The following is a 21,198-nucleotide window of genomic DNA, read 5'->3' as shown; positions in this document are numbered from 1 at the left end:
CTGACAAAGAGAGGGACATGGGCAGAGGAAAGGCACATCCTTCCCCCTGTCACTGTATCAAACAGAGAAAGAAATACCAATCTAAGGATGAGAGAAAAAGGACACTCACATCCAGCTGCAGCTCCACTTGGTTGATCTCCTCACTGGCCTGGTTCAGATGTTCCAGCTCCTCCTGCCACAGAGAGGTGGAGAGTTATAGTAGTCAGGAAGGACACAGCCTGTGTGTGAACTGTGCTGGGGCAGGAGAGCTGTACACATAGAGAAAGCACCTACCTCTACCAGATGAAATGGAGGAGAGAGACACAGGCACAGGAAAAGGAGAAATGAGTAAGTGTTGAATGTCTCCTTGTCAGAGAACTAATATAGTCTTATGTCATCCTCACAACTCTACCTTTGTATTAGGATTTAAGAAGGCAACTCTCTTATGCACACAGCAGAGAAGCCACCACTCTCCCGATCAGACCACACCACCTTCCAGCACACGAGCAGAGGAATGTCCTTGGAGTCAAAGGTCTCTGTCCCAGAAGTGATTCCCAAGGCAAGACACAGCCCCACTCACTTAGCATACATTTGCTGAGCATTTATCACAGCTCAGCACCATAAAAGCCATAATCAACAGGTACTCGGTAGTGTGAGGAGCTATGGAGAGATGTGCCTGGGTATGAGGGAAGGTAACAGGGTCACCTACCTGGGCAGCAGAAGGCCAAGGTGAGATGCCTGGAACACTTGCTTCCAGGCCAGACCTAGATGGACACACAGAAAAGCACCAGGGAAGAGGATGGTGCTAGGAAACCAAAGGGGGAACAGGTGCTCTAAGCAGACAGACTGTCAGGTAAGAACACTGTGGCTGGGTTACAGGGCAGGGGACACTAGGCCTTTTCCCCATGGTAGCAGGGAGAATCTCAGAGCCTGGTGCCATCAAGTTTGTGTTTTAAGGAAGAGGATTTCAGCAGTGTGAGAAAGACTGGGAGGGGCAAGGAGACAAACATGAAGGCTGTTTGCAGTATCCCAGGTGGAAAACACAGCCATAGGGAGTGGGGAGAAGAGGGCAGACCCTGGAGAAATTCAGATCATGAAATCATGAGGGCTTATGGAGGATGAATGTCAAGATTAGGGAAGAGTACAGGATCTGTACTGCTTGGGCAGTAGGGTAGCAGTAACCCTAGGTCTCAATGCAGGTCATCCTGTGGGAGGAAGGGAAAGACTGGGGAGAAGTCACTAGACATGCTGGTTTGAGTGCCTCACCAGCCCTGGGACTGGAGAAGCAAGGACAACAGAACCACACAAGGCCTTTCCCTGATATGGCAGAAAGCAAGGAGGAGAGCTGACACTTAAGTCACCCTCCCCTGCCAAGAAAACCCTAGCTAAGTTCCCAGGCCCACTGTATCTAGGCTGCTCCTAAGAAAGAGTACTAGTCTATACCAAGGACCCTGTCTGGGGAGAAGCCTGATACACAGCAGAAGTGTCTCCTCCACCTCCAAGAGCTCCATAGGCCCCAGCACACATGATCTGTATGCTTGAAAGACATAATCATTGCTCACCATCTGGCTGGTGATACTGACAATCTCACTGTGCACTCTCAACAATCCAGTGAGGTGGTTAGACCAAGATGTATAATTTTCCATTAATCATTCTATTTTTATACCTCTCCTTGATGCTGGAAAGATTTCAGCTAGTGGGAAACCAAGTCATACACATCAGTCATAATGAAAGAAAAACAAAGGTGGAAACTTAAAATGGAACAAACTGTGCATGCCACAACACAGACCCTGCTTCAGGAAAGCCATGAATACGGCTCTAGGATAAAGTGTCCAATGCAAATATAATGCAAGTCACAAATGGAATTCTACGTTTTCTATCAGCTACATTTTCTAAAAGTAAAAACAAGATGAAATTGTAATAACATATTTCATTTAACCCAATATAATCAAAATATTATTTCACCACGTAATTAACAAAAAATTATTAATCACATCTGTTACACTTTTTTTTCTGAACTAAGTCTGAAATCCACTGTGCATTTGACCCCTACAGCACATCTCAACTTGGACTAGCCATGTTTCAAGTGCTCAGGAGCCACATGTGGTGCATGGGTCCCATATTGGTCTAGAAGCTGATATATATTGCTTTTCTGCCACAGGGCTACGACTCCCTTAGGACTAAGGACGGCCCTGGATGGACTCCTCAGAGAAGGAGTGATGTCACCTATGAAAACAGCTGCCCTGGTAGGAAATGGATTATTAGCTCAGGTATCCAATAAACACTGGTGGGAGAGGGGGAAGGAAAGGAGACAAGCAAAGAGGCCACCATGGGATGTTAATGTGGGCAAACCAAGGTCCAAGACTGGATCCCCACTCCATTCCACAGCCCGAACTGCCCCCATTTCTGACTCTCGAATGCTGAAAAATTTATCAGCATAAGCCATCACCACAGGAAAAATGACCTGAAGGGCTCTTACTATTGGCAATAGGTCAGAGCAGCCATTGTCTTTCTATACAGGACCCGTACCCCCATTGCACCTCAAAGCAATTAAAAAGCCCTTTGGTGATGAGAAAATCAACTTCCAGGAAGGTTAGCAGGTCTGTCCCAAAGTTCTTTCACAAAGCTCTTTCTAGCAAAACAAAGAAATGCCTGGAGAATAGGCGAGGCATGGGTCAGTGGGGGTGGCAGGGGCAGAGACAGCCAGGTTAAAGCAGACCCATGGCAAGGCTGGGTGATACATTCCATTTGGCCAGCTCCCCTAGAGACTCCTGTCTCAGTGAAATGGGATTCTGAGTCAGCATACATCATCCATGAGGAAGCCAGCAGCCAGGAAGGGTGACTTTCCCAGAACACACTGGGTGCATTCCCAGGATGCCAGGTCACTGAGCCAAACGCTTGGGTGCTTAGGCTACAAATGCTCTTGCCCTACCTAGTAAAGATCAAATGATTCAAATTGATTGTAAGTAAGTTGGGGGATGGTGGTGCATGGCCCAAGAATTTGGAAATAAAGGAAATAAAATTGCCCTATGGGTGTCAACCCTACACTTCTAGATGAGAACATAAAAGCTGCAGGTAAGACCCGACAATAACCTGACTGTATTAATAGGTCTAAGAAAAAAATGTGTCCATCACAAAGGAGCTAAGTAATCAGAGAGTCACAATAGAGTAAACACAGGATCTACTCTCCTTCCCTCTTCTAGACCCTCTGAGAAAGCTGAGACTAACCTGGACATTTCAGAGAACTGTGCTAAAGTCATGATCCTAGAGACATAGTCAGTGGCATTCCCTAGGTGGACAGCCCATTCCAAGTCAGCTGCCAACTTGCTTTTTTCCAACTTCCAGAGAGATCTCACAGTGTGGGCACAGAGCAGCCTGCTTGCCAAGGAAACACATTCCCACTTCAGAAAGCGTCTCACCCTAAGAGCAGCCAACCTCTTCAAAGACCTTAAGAAAACATGAAGCCAGGGTCCTGGCCTTTGGGATGTTCCTAGTTGGGTGGGCTCAGCCCTGGCTGCAGATTGGGAATGAGTGTTTTTAGAGCTCAGTGGGGAGATCTGATGGATCTATTGGTGGAGTTCTACTACACGCATTGAGAACCCAGAAAAATTAACACCAATTTAAAGTAATGAAACACATTATCAAGGCAACATGGTCTTGAGTACTGGCAACACTAAAAACGACCTCAAAAGACATACAACCCACTATCCTTATCCAGAAAAGGAGCCCAAACCCAGAAGAGCTAAGTGCTGCCTGGCCACGTCCATGAAGGGTACCCCTGATACAGTGCTCCCTCTCCCGTATGCATGAAGGACACATACCATTTGGAGCTTTGGCCTAGCTGGAAGTCATTAAATGAGGGAGGCCACTAAAAGACCTTTCCTCCCTACCACAACCATAACATTTTACGATGTACTGTGTGGTTTAGCGAGAGGGTCTGATCTATCCCGCCTGCACCAATACTACTACAAATTCACTGGAGGCAAAGTGGACCTTATCCCTCCTCAGTATACTCTAACCCTCACAGTCAGTCCAATAGAACTGTCTATAATGATGAAAATGTTCTACTTCTATTTCTGCACTGCTGATACAGCAGCAGGGGATCTGCATTTTGTACTTCATCTCACTTTAACTGATTTTTATTTAAGAAGCCACATGCAGATAATGGCTACCTTACTGGACAGTGCAGCACCAGAGTGACTTTTAATACCACTGCCTTCACCTATGTTGTTGTTATGTGCCATCAAGTCGGCCCCAACTCATAGCGACCCCTCCTTGGGTTTCCGAGGCAGTATCACTACGGAAGTAGGATTGCCCAACCTTCCTTCCGAGGAGTGGCTGGTGGGTTTGAACCGCCAGCCTTCTGGATAGCAGTCAAGTGCTTTAGCCACTATGCTACCAGAGCTCCCCCCTTCACCTATGTTGTTGTTGTTGTTTGCCGTCGAGTTGGCCCCAACTCATAGCGACCCCTCCTTGGGTTTCCGAGGCAGTATCACTACGGAAGCAGGATTGCCCAACCTTCCTTCCGAGGAGTGGCTGGTGGGTTTAAACCGCCAGCCTTCTGGTGAGCAGTCAAGTGCCTTAGGCACTATGCTACCAGAGGACAATGGAAAAATTATATAGGAACAGGAGAAGCTGAGGAAAGAGACTGTGATAAATTCTTTCCTCTGAAGCAGGGCAAAGAATATTGTAGGGAGGGGCATGAAGTGAGTTACATAGCCCTCTTCCCCAAGGGTCTCTCCCAGAGTATCACCAAAAACCAAGCAAAAGATTTCATGAAAGAATCACAGGAGCCATGTCACAGAACAGCCGGAAAGAGTCATGCAAATTGGCCTAGCCATCCCCTCACACAGATGAGAAAGCTGAGGCTCAGAGAGGTTACATCACAGAAAGGTTAAATCATAAATCACGCAGCTGGAGGATGCTTGAATCTCAGCCCACCGCTGTTTCATTACAATGTTTCCTCAGTGAATGACAAATCTGTAGAATTAGCAGGAAAAATTGAGTTATTCTCAATGAAATGTCTCTGAGGCACAGAAGAAATAAATTACTGACTCATGCCAAAAAGAAAAAGATCACCACAGCTCCACTGTAAGTGACAAAATTCAGGAGGATCCCCACATGCACATCCTGGAAGCCCCAACAAAAGGGCAGGTACGACGCCAGGACCAGCGTTGATATCTTCTCCACTCACTAGAGTTATCCAATAAAGATCTGTTGACAGAGAAACCAAGGAATGCACAACCTGAGACGTTCTTACTCACCTGCAGAGGGATGAGTCACTTCCATGGAAGCGTCTTGGGAGATGCTACCAGACCAAATGGCAAACTCAGACCCCAAACACTCAGGAAGAGTCTGGCTCTCATATGCCTAACCAGCTTTCTCAGGGAGCCCTTCCCAGTCAGGGCCCCAGAACACTGCACCCCAGCCTTGACTGTGCACCAGCTCCACACACTGCCCCTCCGTCTTCACAAAGATCCGCCTGCCCAACAAACCAGACTGTAAGCACTCTCATATGGTAAACCAGCTCTTCCATTCCTTTGGCATAACCACACAGCATCCTGAGTAGAAAAAATGTAACATTAAGGACTGACCAAGACTGATGCAGATCACTTCAACACATGAGATTTCCAAATAGGCCACAGCCTGATGCCACCTTTCTAAGATCTAAAAGGTATCATCCTGTACAGATGTGAAAGTCCCTGGGAAGCACAGAATAGAAGACAAGAGAGGAAAAAAGATTCAATCACTCATCCTCAAAGCTTTCTCCCAGTCTCAGTCATCTTCTCTTACATCCCCCTCACAAAGCATTTCTGAGGAACAGCCCCCTGCACTTAATTTAAAAAGAACAGTTCTAAACCAGACACTTATTCCCTCAACTGACCTACACCTGGTACTGCGAATGTGTTACTTCACTTCAGGGAAGCCTTCAGCAGCATACCCCGTGTAGTCGGGCCAGGACTTTATCTGCCCTCCCATCAACTGTTCAGCCCTACAACTTTTTTGGCACTTGTCACACTACATTGCAACAATTTGTTGACGAGTTTACTTTTCCTTTCCTTTCCCACTGCACTGGGAGAGAATAAGTTTAACTCCTCATTCATCTGACAGCTCTTCATAAAAGGTGGATTCTAGGCTCCTTGTCTCTCCCCTCACTCAGCCTCCTCACCTGTATTCTAGGATCCAGTTCTTCCTCCTCTCTTGGGGACAATTTGGTCTCACTGCTGTTGCTTCCTCCTCCTCCAGGCTCCTCTGCAACTGGGTTTCTAGGGACTTCATCCTCAACCACCTCAGGTCGCAGCTCCCCCTGTGGGGTCTCCCGCCCACCTGGTACCTGCCTGAACTCAGCCATGCTTACTGGGAAAGGGCAGAGCCCTATGCACAAGAAAGGACTGACATGCTGGGACCAGGGCCCCAGCTTGGGACTTCTTGGGCTCTGGACAGCAAAGGAGAAAGGTTTCTCTTGTCAAAAGGTAGAAAAGGGGTCACAGGAAGAACCTCACACTTGGTATAGGCTGAAATTCAAACTGTCAGTAGGGTTCCTACAGATATGGCCTTGTCTGGGCCAAAGTCCTTCCCTCCCACCAATGGGGAGTCCACCAGGAGAGATCCGGAGCAACAGCTCCAAGGCAGGGGGCAAAGGGGGTCTGGATCCTGGGCCGAGGCCTACGAGGAGGAGCACCATTCGGGAGGGTAGAGGCAGGCGCCTCCAGGCTGTGGTGGCAGCTGGAGACTGAAGGGTAGGCCCGAGCACAGGCGGCTGGATGAGAGTCTCTGCAGAGCTGTGGGTGAAACAAAAGCCAAGTACATGGTCATGCCAGCCTAAGAACCTAGGCCACCAGCTCCTTCCAACCCCTGAGACTTTTAGGGACTCCACGCTCCTTCCGCCACACCTCATACTCCGACCTGCCTCATCGCAACTTCTTTTCCCATCTCTCAAGCACTTAAGGCCCACCTCTTCCCTCGATTCCAGCCCTTCCCCCACCAGCGTCTTCCAGACTTCCTGCCGTACTCCCACCCTTTTCTCCATCCCCCTTTCCTTCCGCCCACCCCACTGGATCCTTGCCTCTCTACCATTCACTCTGTAAATTCCCTGCCCCGCCCCACCTCCTCTCTCCTCTCCAATCCTCAAAATAGTCTGAGCCTCCAGTCTCCAACTCTAACCCCATCCCAACAGCTCTGCCCCCAGCCATCCTACACAGGCGCAATAGCAACCCTTCAAAGTCTTACCTCAGTTTACCTTCCCGTAAGCAGAGCTTCTCAGCTGCAAACAATCTTCCCCCTCCCTCCTCGCAACAACCTGGTCCAATCAAAGACGACAGGACCGAGAGGAAGCGGAAATACATCACCACTTAACCTCCTCCTGTCCACTCGCCCCTCCCTCGTACTCTCTACGGTGAACTTGGCCGGGTCAGGAATTCCAAACACTCGCACTAACAAACCTTCGGTTTCCGTACAGAATGGTACCCCACACGTTTCAGGCCTGCCTACGTTGCCCCTATTCCATTAACTACCAAACCCATAAATAAATTTTTTAAATGAGCGTTATGTGATGAGAAAAAATACTGTGAATTAGGGACTGCTAGCGTCCCTGGTAAGTAGGGAAGTGCTAGAAATAAAACAGAGTTTGAATAATAACCTCATAAAGAATGCTGCCATCTTATTTACGGAACTTGCGGCTCCTGGCAGCCGGAAAGTAACGCTCGGCAGCCGGAAAGTAACTCGCAGCTTTGCCAAGGTAAAAATTGGCTGTAGCAACGGACGGAGTCGCTGAGTCTGAGGATGACTACACTCTGATGTTGGAACTCAAGGTTGTTTTCCAGGAGTGACTTTTCTCACCCCAATGAAGGCAGCAGAACTCATAATAAGCTCTGATGGGTAAACAATCTCTTTGAGTCCTCCAGCCAGCGTCCTTGCCCCGGCCTCAGCGATTGCCCCTCCTCGAGCGAGGCGTTCACTTACTGAAAGTCATTTCGATGGGGTGGCTAATTATACTAAATATTAATAAGAAATTTTAGTCAACATGAACTAAATACATGCACTCAGTGCTCAAAAGCCCTCAAAGAGGAGGAGGAGTTTCTGTTTATTGCATAACCTTATGTGTCGTTCGGAAGGAAGGTTGGGCAATGTACTTCTGTAGTGATGTTGTTGTTGTAATTTGCCATCGAGTAGAATCTGACTCAGCGACCCCTCCTTGGGTTTCACCAGTACTAGTGATACTGCCTCGGAAACCCAAGGAGGGGTCGCTGTGAGTCGGCTCCGACTTCACGGCAGTGCGTTTGATTTTTGGTTTGGCCTGACTCGGCGATAAGAACCAGGCCTGGGCAAAGGACCTGGTCGCCATTTCTATGTGCGCCAGGCAAGGCGAGAAGAGAGAGCAGAGACTTCAAAGTTGAACGCTTTATTTGAACAAAAGTCCTACCTTAGTCTGAGCCAACTCAAGGTTGCCCTGAGAGCTAGAAAAAGCGAATGGAATGAATTATTCTTCCCTCGGATCTTCACCCTCACCCAGTGAGTAACCACATCAAACAAACAAGAAATTAAAGAGACCAAATATATTCCTTCTAAAAAGTAGATTTTTAAAATATATTTGTCCATAAAATTGCCTTTGTATTGTTATTATGTGCCCTGAGTCGGACACGACTCATAGCGACCTCTCCTTGGGTTTCCTAGGCAGTGTCACTACGGAAGTAGATTGCCCCATCTTCCTTCCGAGGAGTGGCCGGTAGGTTTGAACCACCAGCCTTCTGGTTAGCAGTCAAGTGCCTTAGGCACTATGCTACCAGAGCTCCTGTCTTTGTATTATTATTTTTTAATTCCAAAAGTGACTTCTCATTCAAGTGAGTTAGCAGGGCCCTAAGTAATCATGTATAAACAGACAGCTCTGATGAGTAGTAACACCCCAGTCTTCTAGTACATTGCTTTTGTTATTAAAGTGCCATACAAAAAACATGAAAATTACATGTAGAAATCATAAACGTAATTAATTTGTCCTCTATCATTCCTTTTAGTTTTGGAGAACTGGAATTTCACTGTAATGACCCCATCCTACTTACCTTCTGTCTACCCAAGCTTGAATACCCTTTGCTATTTGACAGTACCTTAACATCTGTCATTCTTAAACAGGTCACACATCTTTCCCTATGCATTCAGCCTTTAGCAATCATGAGTGCTGAGTATCACAGATCTTTATCGGACTTGTTGAAAAAATATCATGAACATTTATAATGCCCAGACTCTCTGATGTCTCCCCTGGCCTGAGACTAAATCTGATTTAATTATGCATAAATTATAATATCTGCCGTTTTTTACTAAATTTGGATACTGTTTTGGGTAGGAGGAGGTGCAAGTAGGTGGAGCTGTATACTGCTTTAACCTAGCCTTGTTTAATTGAAGCCAAAACCTGTTGACGTAGAATCTTTTCCAACTCATGATGACCCCCTGTGTTACAGAGAAGAACTGCTACCAGGCCTTCGTTCTTCAGCACCAACCTTTAGTAAAAAGGTGCAAACCATTTGCACTACACAAGACCTGAAGCCAGCATGGACGTGGATTAAAACTTCGCTCTAGAGCAGCACTATTCAGTAGACCTGTCTACAGTCATGGATATATTCTGTATCATCTCTGCAATACAGTAGGCACCAGCCACATGTGCACTTGAAATGGAGCTGATAAAATTAAGGACCTGAATTTTTTAATTTGTTTACTTAATTTTAAGTAGCCAAATGTGTTATTGTTAAATACCATTGAGTGGGCTCCAACTCATAGCAACCCTTTGTACAACAGAACAAAACACTACCCAGTCCTGTACCACCCTCATAGTCTTTAGTATGCTTTAGCCCATCATTGCAGCCATTGTGTCAATCCATCTCCTTGACTGTCTTCGCTTTTTTCACTGACCCTCCACTTTACCAAGCATGATATCCTTCTCCAGGGAATGGTCCCTTCTGACAACATGACCAAAGTAGGTGGGATGAAGTCTGACCATTCTAACTTCCAACGTTTTCCAGGACAGGTTTGTTCATCCTTCTGTAGTCCATGGATGGTTATACATAAATTGCTTCAACAGCTACTTTTTTTTTTTTTGTCGTTGTAAATGTAACTATCATGCAATTTTTGTGAGTTCAACTTTCTACAGCTGTATAACTTATTGACAACAATTACAATGATCAACTGTGCAACCCTACGCTTAATCAATGTGATTTTTCCATCATTGTTAAACCCCTTTCTTCCCTCCTTCCTGCCCTGGTAACCACTAATAAACTTTACCCTCTGTGCATTTGTCTTTTCTTGTCTATTTATATAAGTGATATCATGCACTATTTGTTATTTGTGATTTCACATTTCACTCAGCATGATAACTTCAAGCTCCATCCATACTGTAGTATGTATTTACACTTCATTTCTCCTGCAAGCTAAATAGTAGTCCATTGCATGTATGTAACCAAAAAAAAAAAAAAAAACCAAACTCACTGCCTGGCGGACTCATAGTGACCCCAGCTTGGGTTTCCGAGGCAGTATCACTACAGAAATAGATTGTCCAATCTTTCTTCTGAGGAGTGGCTGGTGGGTTTGAACCAGCAGCCTTCAGATTAGCAGTCAAATGCCTTAGGCACTACACCACCAGAGCTCCCATGTATGTAACACATTTTGTTTATCCATTCACCTGTTATGGGCATTTAGATTGTTTCCACCTTTTAGCTGTTGTGAATACTACTACATCAGTGAACATTAGGGCACAAGTCTTTTGAATATATACTTAGGAATGGAATTGCTGGGTTATATGATGTTCTGGTTACCTAGTGCTTCTCTGACAGGAATATACCACAAATGGGATGGCTTGAACAAACAGGAGTTTGTTCTCTCACAGTTTGGAGGCTTTAAGTCTGAGTTCAAAGTGCCAGGCTCTAGGGGCTGGGTGAAAGCCCCTCAACCTTGGGCTTCAGCCCTGACTCCTGCTCCTAATGTTGGCAGAGCATGGCAGGCTGCTGAAAAACCACACGGCTACATGCAGGGTTCAAGTGTGCCGTAAGCTAGAGACTGTTCCCAAAGCTGTTTCTTATATACAGGAAGTAGACCACATGCCCAAAGCAGCTACTCAGCTGCTCCAAGAGATTCCACTGTGGACTTAATTACCAGTCTCACCATGGGGAATAACTAACTACATTCAGCTGCCAAGCCACTCAACCAAGCCCAGCCAAGTTGACAAACAAACTTAACCACTGCATATGCTAATTCAATTTTTAATTTTTTTATGAACTGTCACACTGTTTTCCACAATGGCTGTCCCATTTTGCATTCCCACCACCAACGGATAAGGATTCCAGTTTTCTCACATCCTCACTAACTTTTGTTATGTTTTTTCTTTTTTTTATCTTAGCCATCCTAGTAGGGGGAACTCTGGTAGCGTAGTGCCTAAAGCACTTGACTGCTAACCAGAAGGCTGGCGGTTCAAACCCACCAGCCACTCCTAGGAAGGAAGGTTGGGCAATCTACTTGTGTAGTGATACCACCTCGGAAACACAAGGAGGGGTCGCTATGAGTCAGGTCCGACTTGATGGCACAAAGCAACATCCTAGTAGGAGTGAAATGGAAATGATACCTCATTGTGGTTTTGAATTGCATCTCTTTTATGGCTAATGTGCATTATTTGTGATTTCCTTCAACATAATACCTTCAAGCTCCATCCATACTGTAGCATGTATCAAGATTTCATTTCTCCTGCAGGCTAAGTAGTATTCCATTGTATGTATGTAACATACCTTGTTTATCCATTCACCTGTTTATGGGCATTTAGGTTGTTTCCATTTTTTAGCTTTTGTGAATATTACTGCAGAGAACATTAAGGTACAAGTCTCTGAATCTCTGCATTCAGGTCTTTTGGGTAGGAGTGGAATTGAAGACAAGGCAGTCTACTTCTGTAAAGATTTACCACCTCAGAAACCCAGAGCGGGTCGCTATGAGTTGGAAACGAATCTATAGCAGTGAGTTTGTTTTGTTTGATGGCTAATAATACTGAGGATCTTTTCATGTGTTTGATGGCCATTTGAATTTTCTTTGGTGAAATGTCTATCCAAGTCCTTTGTACAATTTAGGACAATTATTTGTCTTTTTGTTGTCAAAGTTTTATGTATATTTTGGTTATTCGATTCTTGTCTGATACATGGTTTCCAAAATTACTCTCCCAGTCTATAGCTTGTCTTTTTGCTTTTTTGATAAAGTCTTTTGATGAACAAAAGTTTTTAGTTTTTATGCAGTTACACTTATCACCTATTTGTCTTTTGTTTGTACTTTTATTGTTATGTTAGATGATCTATTGTTGAAAGCTAGGCCTGCCAGCATTGCTCCTGTTTATTCTTCTATCAGTTTTATGGTTTTAGTTTGCAAATTTAGGCTGTTAATCTGTCTTCAGTTTATTTTTGTGTATAGTTATGAGGCATGGATCCTGTTTTATTTTCCTACATGTGTTTTAGTTTGCAAATTTAGGCTGTTAATCTGTCTTCAGTTTATTTTTGTGTATAGTTATGAGGCATGGATCCTGTTTTATTTTCCTGCATGTGGAAATCCAATTTTCCCAACACCATTTACTGAAGAGACTCTTCCTTCTCCATCAAGTGGACTTAGCACACCTGTAGAAAATCAGCTGACCATTAATGTGTCGGTTTATTTCTGGACTTTCAATTCTATTCCATTGATCTGTGTCTATTGTTATACTAGTACCAGGCTCTTTTGATCAATATGTATGTTTTAAAATCAGGGTGTGTAAGTCCTACTTTGTTCTTCTCTTTCAACATTGTTTTAGCTAATTGGAGACTCTTGCCACTCCATATAAAGTTGAGGATGAGTTTTTCTAGTCCTGTAAAGAAGGCTGTTGACATTTTGATCACGATTTCATTGACTACAGGTCACTTTGTATGATTAACATGTTCACAATATTTAGTCTTCTAGTCTATGAAAGTGGAACATCTTCCCATTTATATTGTTGTTGTTGTTGTTAGGTGCCATTGAGTTGACTCCAACTCATAGTGACCCCGTGTACAACAGAATGAAATACTGCCCAGTCCTGTGCCAGCCTCACGATCCTTGCCACACCTGAGCTCATTGTGGCAGCAACCATGTCAATCCATCTTGTTGAGGGCCTTCCCCTTTTTCATTGACCCTCCATTTTACCAAGCATGGTATCCTTCTCTGAGGAATGGTCCCTTCTGACAACATGACCAAAGTTGGTGAGATGAAGTCTGGCCCTTCTCGCTTCCAAGGAACATTCCGACTGCACTTCTTCCAGGACAGATTTGTTCATTCTCTTGGCAGTCCATGGTACTTTCAGTGTTCTTCACCAACACCACAACTCAAAAACATCAACTCTTCTTCAGTCTTCCTTATTCATTGTCCAGCTCTCACATGCATATGTTGTTGTCGTTGTTATTTGCCATCAAGTCGGCCCCGACTCATAGCGACCCCTCCTTGGGTTTCCGAGGCAGTATCACTACAGAAGTAGGAATGCCCAACCTTCCTTCCGAGGAGTGGCTGGTGGGTTTGAACCACCAGCCTTCTGGTTAGCAGTCAAGTGCCTTAGGCACTATGCTACCACATGCATATGAGGTGACTGAAAATACCATGGCTTGAGTTAGGTGCACCTTAGTCTTCTTTAATCTCTGTCAGCAGTATTTTATAGTTTTGATTGCATGAATCTTTCACTCCCTTGGTTAGAGTCATTTAACTGCTTGGGTGCTCTTTCCATAGGTGATGACTATATATCCAAGTATAATGAAATTCTTGACAACTTCAGTATTTTCTCCATTTATCATGATTTTGATTATTGGTTGACATGTGAGGATTTTTTTTTTTTTTCTGTTGAAGTGTAATCTATACTGAAGGCTATACAGTCTTTCTTTTTCATCAGAAGTGCTTCAAGTCATCTTCACTTTCAGCAAGAAAAATTGTGTCATGTGCATATTGCAGATGTCAATGAATCTTCCTCCAATCCTGATGCTGCATTCTTCTTCATATAGTCCAGCTTCTTGGGTTATTTGATCACTATACAGATTTAATAAATATGGCAAAAGGATACAACTCTGACACACACTCCATGCTTTAAAGCATGCAGTATCTGTTCTGTTTGAATGTCTGTTTCTTGGTCTATGTACAGGTTCACCATAAACACAATTAAGTGTTTTGGAATTCCCATTCTTCTCAATGTTATCCATAATTTGTTGTGATCCATATAGTCAAATGCCTTTACACAGTCAATTAAACATGGGTAAACATCTTTCTGGTATTCTCTGATTTCAGTCAAGAGTCATCTGGCATCAGCAATGATATCCCGCATTCAGTTTCTGAATCTGGCTTGAATTTCTGGCCATTCTCTGTCAAATGGACTGCTGCAACCAGTTTTGAATTGTCTTTGGCAAAAATTTACTTGCATGTGACATTAATGACATTGTTCATAATTCCCTCATTTATTGGATTACGTTTCTTTGGAATGGGCATGAATATGGATCTCTTCCATATGATTGGCCAAGTAGCTGGCTTCCAAATTTCTTGGCATAGAGGAATGAGTCTTTCCAATGTTGCATCCGTTTGTTGAAACACCTCATTTGATATTCCATCAATTCCTGGAGCATTGCTTTTTGCCAATGCTTTCAATGCAGTTTGGACATCTTCCTTCAATACCATGGTTCTTAACCTTATAGTACCTCCTGAAGTGGTTCAAAGTCAAACAATTCTTTTTAGTACATTGATCTGTGTATTCCATCTTGTTTTGATGCTTTCTGCATCATTTAATATTTGACAATAGAATCCTTCAATATTGCAACTCAATATTTGATTTTTGTCTTCCATTCTTTCAGCTTGAGAAATGCCAAATATGTCCTTCCAACTGGGTTTTCTAACTCAAGGTCTTTGAACATTTTGTTGTAATACTTTGCTTTGTCTTCACGAGCTGCCCTTTGAAATCTTCTGTTCAGCTTTTACGTTATTTCTTCCTTTCTGCTTAGCCACTCTATTTCAAGAACTAGTTTCAGTCTCTTTTGACATCAATTTTGGTCTTTTTCTTTCCTGTCTTTTTCATGAAATCTTGCTTTATTCATGTATGATGTCCTTGATACCATCCCAAAACTCTTCTGGTCTTCTGTCATTAGTGTTCAGTGTGTCAAATCTATTCTTGATATGGTCTCTAAATTCAGGTGGTATATATTTATGGTTGTACTTTGGGTCTTGTGGATTTGTTTTCATTTGCATCAGCTTCAACCAGAATTTGCATAGGAGCAATTGATGATCCCCCACCATTCATCTTTGAATGGTTTGTCATCCTGTGGTGGCTTGCATATTGCTGTGATGTTGGAAGATATGCCACCAGTATTTAAAATACTAGCAGTCACCCTTGAAGAACAAGACATTAGGACAGGAGAAACACTAATTAACATCCAGCAATATGCAGACAACACAACATTGCTTTCTGAAAGTGAAGAGGACTTGAAGCACTTACTGATGAAGATCAAAAACTACAGCCTTCGTTATGGATTACACCTCAACCGAAAGAAAACAAAAATCCTCACAACATCATGATACAAACCAAAACCAAACTCACTGCCATCAAGTCGATTCCAACTTATAGCAACCCCCCTTTGGGTTTCTGAGGCAGTAAATCTTTATGGAAGTAGATTGCCCAGTCTTCCTTTGATGCAGTAGCTGGTAGGTTTGAACTGCCAGCCTTCTGGTTAGCAGTCAAATGTCTTAGGTGTTATGCCACCAGAGCTCCTTAACACCATGATAAGCAGAGAAAATAATGAAATTGTCAAGGATTTCATTTTATTTGGACCCACAATCAACATTCATGGAAGCAGCAATCAAGAAACCAATTGACATATTGCACTGGGCAAATCTGTTGCAAAAGACCTCTTTAAAGTGTTAAACAACAAAGATGTCACTTTGAGAACTAAGTTGTGCCAGACCCAAGCCATGGTATTTTCGGTCATCTCATATGCATGCAAAAGCTGGACAATGAATATGGAAGATGAAAGAAGAATTGATGCATTTGAATTATGGTATTAGCCAAGAATATTGAATATACCATGGACTGCCATAAGAATGAACAAATCTGTTGCAAAAGAAGTGTAGCCAGAATACTTCTTAGAAGCAAGGATGGCAAGACTTCAACTCTTGTACTTTGAACATGTTATCAGGAGAGACCTGTCCCTGGAGAACAGCATCTTGCTTGGTAAAGTAGAGGGTCAGTGAAAAAGAAGACTCTCTAGAAGGTGGATTGACAGTTAATACAAAAATAGGCTCAAACATAACAATGGTTATGAGGATGGCATAAGACTGAACAGTGTTTCCTTCTGTTATACATAGGGTCACTATGACTCCATGGCACCTATGATAGTTAAGGTTGTGTGTCAAGTTGGCTGGGACATGATTCTCAGTGGTTTAGCAGTTATGATGTAGTCATCCTCCATGATGAGATCTGATGTAATCTACTCCCCTCCATGATGAGATCTACTATGAGCAGCCAATCAGTTGAAAGGGAATTTCCTCAGGGGTGTGGCCTGCTTCTATCATATATATGGGTGTCCTGGCAAAAATCTCAGGCTTTTTGCTCAATCTGGATCCTACATCTGGCTTATCATCATCTGACCCTCCAGCTTTTGGACTTGAAATAGTGGCCTGCTGCATTGCCTGCCAATCTTGGGTTCATCATGGCTTGCAGCTACATGAGTCAAGAGAAGCCCTCCAGCTTGATATCTGACCCATAGACTTCAGACTTGCCAAATTTTACAACTGCATGTGCCATTTTCTTTAGATATTTTCCACAGTTGGCCCCTAGCTTTGTTCTAACTGATGACATTGAGCTTCTCCATCATGTCTTTCCACAGATATAGTCAATTTGATTCTTGTGTATTCCATCTGGCAAGGTCCACATGTAGAGTCATCCTTTATGTTGTTGAAAAAGGTGTTTCTGATGAGTAAGTCCTTGATCTTTAAAAATGCTGTCATGCAATCTCCACCATTGTTTCTTTCACCAAGGCTATATTTTCCAGCTTCTGATCCTTCTTTGTTTCTAGCTTTCACAAGCCAATAACCAGTAATTATCTATACATCTTGATGATGTTTAATCAGTATCAGACTGCAGAAGCTGGTAAATATCTTCAATTTCTTCATCTTTGGCTTTAGTGGTTGGTGCATAAATTTGAATAATAGTCATATTAACTGGTCTTTCTTGTAGGTATATGGATATTATCCTATCACTGACAGCATTGTACTTCTTGAAATGTTTAAATGATTTTGAAATCTTCTTGAAAGATCTTAAAATGTTCTTTTTGACCATGAATGTGTTGCCATTCCTCTTAAATTTGTTATTCCCAGCATAGTAGACCATTTGATTCAAAGTGGCCATTACCAGTCTATTTCAGCTGCCTGGAGTATCATTGTTCAAGCATTTCAATTCATTTTTTACAACTTCCAATCTTCCTTGATTCATACTTCATAATTTCCATTTACTAATTACTAATAGATTTTTGCAGCTGTTTCTTCTCATTTTAAATTGTGCCACATCAGCAAATAAAGGTTCTGAATGCACATGATGAAGGATTCTGGTAGCTCTTCCCTAGTCATATTTTGATTGTCTTTCAACTTGAGGGGTTATCTGGCACTGTATCAGACAATGTCCCATTGCTATCCATAAGGTTTTCATTGGCCAGTTTATCTCAGAAGTAGAGCCCCAGGTCATTTTTCCTAATTTGTCTTAGTCTAGAAACTCTTCTGAAACTTGTCCACCATAGATGACCCTACTGTTATTAGAAATTCTGGTAGCACATAGCTTCCAGCATCACAGCAATGGGCAAGCTACTATAGTATGGCAAACTGAAGACAAGTGGTGATCTATACCCCTAGTCCTATTTACTTGCCTTTCAGTTGCCCCTCAACTGCAATGTAAAGCATGTGCTTGCTCTGCATTGCCATGACCAATATTCTCCAATTCTCCTTTCTGTTTGTATCTCTCTTAAACTATTGACAGTCCCCTCTGGCCAAATCTAATGGCCTTGGTGCTATTTTGATGCCTTTTGACTTACTACACATTGTCCCCCACTTCATTGTGTGGGATTGAAGTCCTGACCCTTGTCCTTCCCAAAACCTTTGCTGCTGTTCTTTCTGCATCTGCCTCCCCTTGGAGATTGGTACTCTAGCATTCTGCTCTTAGCTCCCTTCTCATCTCTCTACAATCCCTCTAGGAAATGTCATGCACTCTCATAACTTTACCTGTTCACGTCTAACTTCCTAGTCTTTACAAATCCTGATCCACCATGGCTCCTCCCTTGCCCTTGCCTATTCTTGGGTGTGGCATAGATCTGCTGCCATACCCTAAAGGGCACATGATTGGCACATAGTATTAACATCATCTCTGTTATTAGAAACATCATCTCTGTTATTAGAACATCATCTCTATATTCCCATTACCCAGGCAGATGCAGTCTCACAGTAGACCACCATTAAAGGCTTGTGGAAGGGAAGGATTCCTTGATATGTTTCAGGGCTCTTCTGAGTTTCTTCTTTCAATATCTCCACCCATCTCCACTCCCTAGAACTCTTACCCTGCCCCATTTTTCTTCACAGGAGAAAAGATATGACTCTGAACCTCCTCTACTCACACTTTGTTCTCTGTCTAGAGTAAGACTTCTCCTATTTATTCAAATCCCTATACTTCAACCCAATCTCAGTACCTACATGGGTACTCCCAAGGTATGGGAATTTTTGCCACCGTCTGACCTCGATACAAAATTTTTATTACATGTTGAATCAATAAATTCACTGATTTACCTATGGTAGGATGTCCTATTCTTCCCTTTACTACATTTATACTACTTTATCCTTGACAAATGATAGGATGGGTGTGTCCCCCTACAGCATGCCTTCAAAGAGTTCAATCTCCAATATTATCTGGTAATATAGTAAAACTCAGTGTTATTGAGTCAATTCCAACTCAAAGTGATCCCCATTGGGTCTCCAAGGCTGTAAATCTTTACAGAAGTAGATTGCCTCATCTTCCTCCCATAGAACAGCTGGTGGGTTTGAACCCTGACCTTCTGGTTAGCATCCAAATGCCTTACCCACTATACCCCCAGAACTCCTTGGATAACAGAGTATATCCTCAATAAATATCTTCAATATTTACAGAATCAAAGAGGGAGTTTTCATCCTCTGATGTCAAGTTGTAGGAAAAAGAAACTATTTGGATCTGATACATATTTTAAATATTTATATTTATGGAAAATATGCACATAACTTCATGATGACCTAACTTTCTCTCACTACACTATTTCTGTTCAAATTATTATCCCCTATTGTGATGTCTCCATAAGAACATTTTTCCTCTGTTGAAACAAACAAAAAAATCTGGCTTCCAATGTTTTCTCTAGAGGACAAGGATCACTTTTTTTTTTTTTTACTTTAATGAATTATTATTTTTTTTAATTGTGATTTAGGTGAAGGTTTACAGAGCAAATTGGTTTTCCATTCAACAATGCATATACTTTTTGTTTTGTGACATTGACTGCAATCCCCAATGTAACAGCACTCTTCCCACTTCAGTATTTACCATTTCCCTTTGTCCTTTCCTATTCCTTCTTGCCTTCTGACCTTATCCCTGGCCAAATGCTGCCCTTCAGATCTGCACCTTCCTGACTATGTACCTGCCTGGTGTTATTGTTCACTTTATAGGCCTTTCATTTGGCAGAAAGTTGAGCCATGGGGGTGAGTTCAGTTCCAGACTTGAAGGGTGTCTAAGTCCCATAGTCTCAGGGGTTCCACTAGTCCCTATCAGACCAGTAAGCCTGGCCTTTTTTATGATTCTGAGTTTTGTTCTACATTTTTCTCCCACTCTATCTGGGACCTCCTATTGTTATCTCTTTCAGAATGGTCAGCAGTGGAAGCTGGGCACCCTCAAGTTCTGCTCTCAGAGTTGGGGAGGCTGGGATTTTGAAGATCATGATTATATGGTCTCTCTACCCATGGTCTTTTAACTCATCAAATAAATGGGTAGGAGTATGCAAATAAGGTGCTTGTGGCCCACCAAGAGGATTGGACATTTTGTTAATAACGCAAATAAGGTGCATGGCACCCTTGTGGGGGTGACCTGACTTGACTCTTTTGCTGAATCAATTCTGACTCATGGCAACCCCTCCTTGGGTTTCCGAGACAGTATCTCTATGTCAGTAGATTAACCAATCTTCCTTCCGAGGAGTGGTTAGTGGGTTTGAACTGCCAGCTTTCTGGTTAGCAGTCAGATGCCTTAGGCACTACACCACCAGAGCTCCTATATATCCAAATCCCTATACTTCAACCCAATCAAAATCGACCATGCAAACAAGATGTATGGAATCCTAATGATAGGATTGGTTAGTTTTGTCATCCATGAGGCTTAAAAGAGAGCCAATACCAGAGAAAAGGGGCCAGCTGGCTACACAAAGAAGACAACACAGGAGCATAGTGCATCCTTTGGACATGGGGTCCCTATTCTGGGAACCTCCAAGACCCAAGAGACAAGAGAGCTGTAACAATGGAGATGGCAAGAAGCAGTGGCAGAGATAAGGCAGAAGCAGAGGGAGTAGAACCAGGAAACTTGCAGGAGACAGTGAGGTGGTTTTCTTGGCTCATGGAGCAAGCAGAGCTGAGCACCTTTGGGCAGGAGGCTTGCTGGTCGAGTGTGGTGTCTCTTGGCACTTGACCAACCCATGGAATGAGAGAGCTGAGTGATTTCGGGTAGAGGCTTACTGGCAGAGTGGGATGCCTCTGGGCATTTACTGGCAGAACTAAAGAGCTTTACCCAAGCAAGGCAGAAGCCAGCCAACCCAAGAGGCCCAAGGGCCCCAGAGGCTGAGAGCATGGCTAAAAAGACACTGTTTGGACCAAAGAACTATATCCTGAGTCATTTCTGATTCTGAATTGTAACCTGTTACTTCCCTGATAAATCCCATAATGGTGAGTATTGTCTGTGAGTTGTACATGGCCTTTCCAATGAAATTATTGAACCCAACAGAGTAGAGAGGAGGGACAACTTGTGTCAAAATTGGGTAAAAAAAAAAAAAAGTTGTTTCCATTGTTCTTCCATAGAACTATGGAATGTTCCATGTTGTTGTTATGTGCCGTCGAGTCGCCCCGACTCATAGTGACCCCTCCTTGGGTTTCCGAGGCAGTATCACTACGGAAGTAGGATTGCCCAGC

General features: G+C 43.2%; 1 protein-coding gene across 1 annotated transcript in view; it reads right to left on the bottom strand.

Moving 5' to 3' along the window:
- The window catches only part of SH3BP5L (SH3 binding domain protein 5 like), a 56,055-nt gene extending 49,724 nt beyond the window's left edge, over positions 1 to 6,331 (bottom strand). Inside the window, exons 1-2 of the mRNA XM_007956144.2 lie at positions 6,149 to 6,331; positions 110 to 172 (exon numbers count right to left, since the gene is read on the bottom strand). Coding sequence (XP_007954335.1) covers positions 110 to 172; positions 6,149 to 6,331 — 246 coding nt within the window. The remainder of the gene's footprint in view (positions 1 to 109; positions 173 to 6,148) is intronic.
- Between the last annotated feature and the right edge of the window lie 14,867 nt (positions 6,332 to 21,198).

The sequence above is a fragment of the Orycteropus afer genome, unplaced genomic scaffold, assembly GCF_000298275.1.
Source record: "Orycteropus afer afer isolate SDZICR_OR568_19922 unplaced genomic scaffold, OryAfe1.0 scaffold00575, whole genome shotgun sequence".
NCBI classification, from domain to species: Eukaryota; Metazoa; Chordata; class Mammalia; order Tubulidentata; family Orycteropodidae; genus Orycteropus; species Orycteropus afer.
The sequence above is the reverse complement of the archived record's forward strand: the minus strand, read 5'-3'. Positions and strand labels throughout refer to the sequence as shown.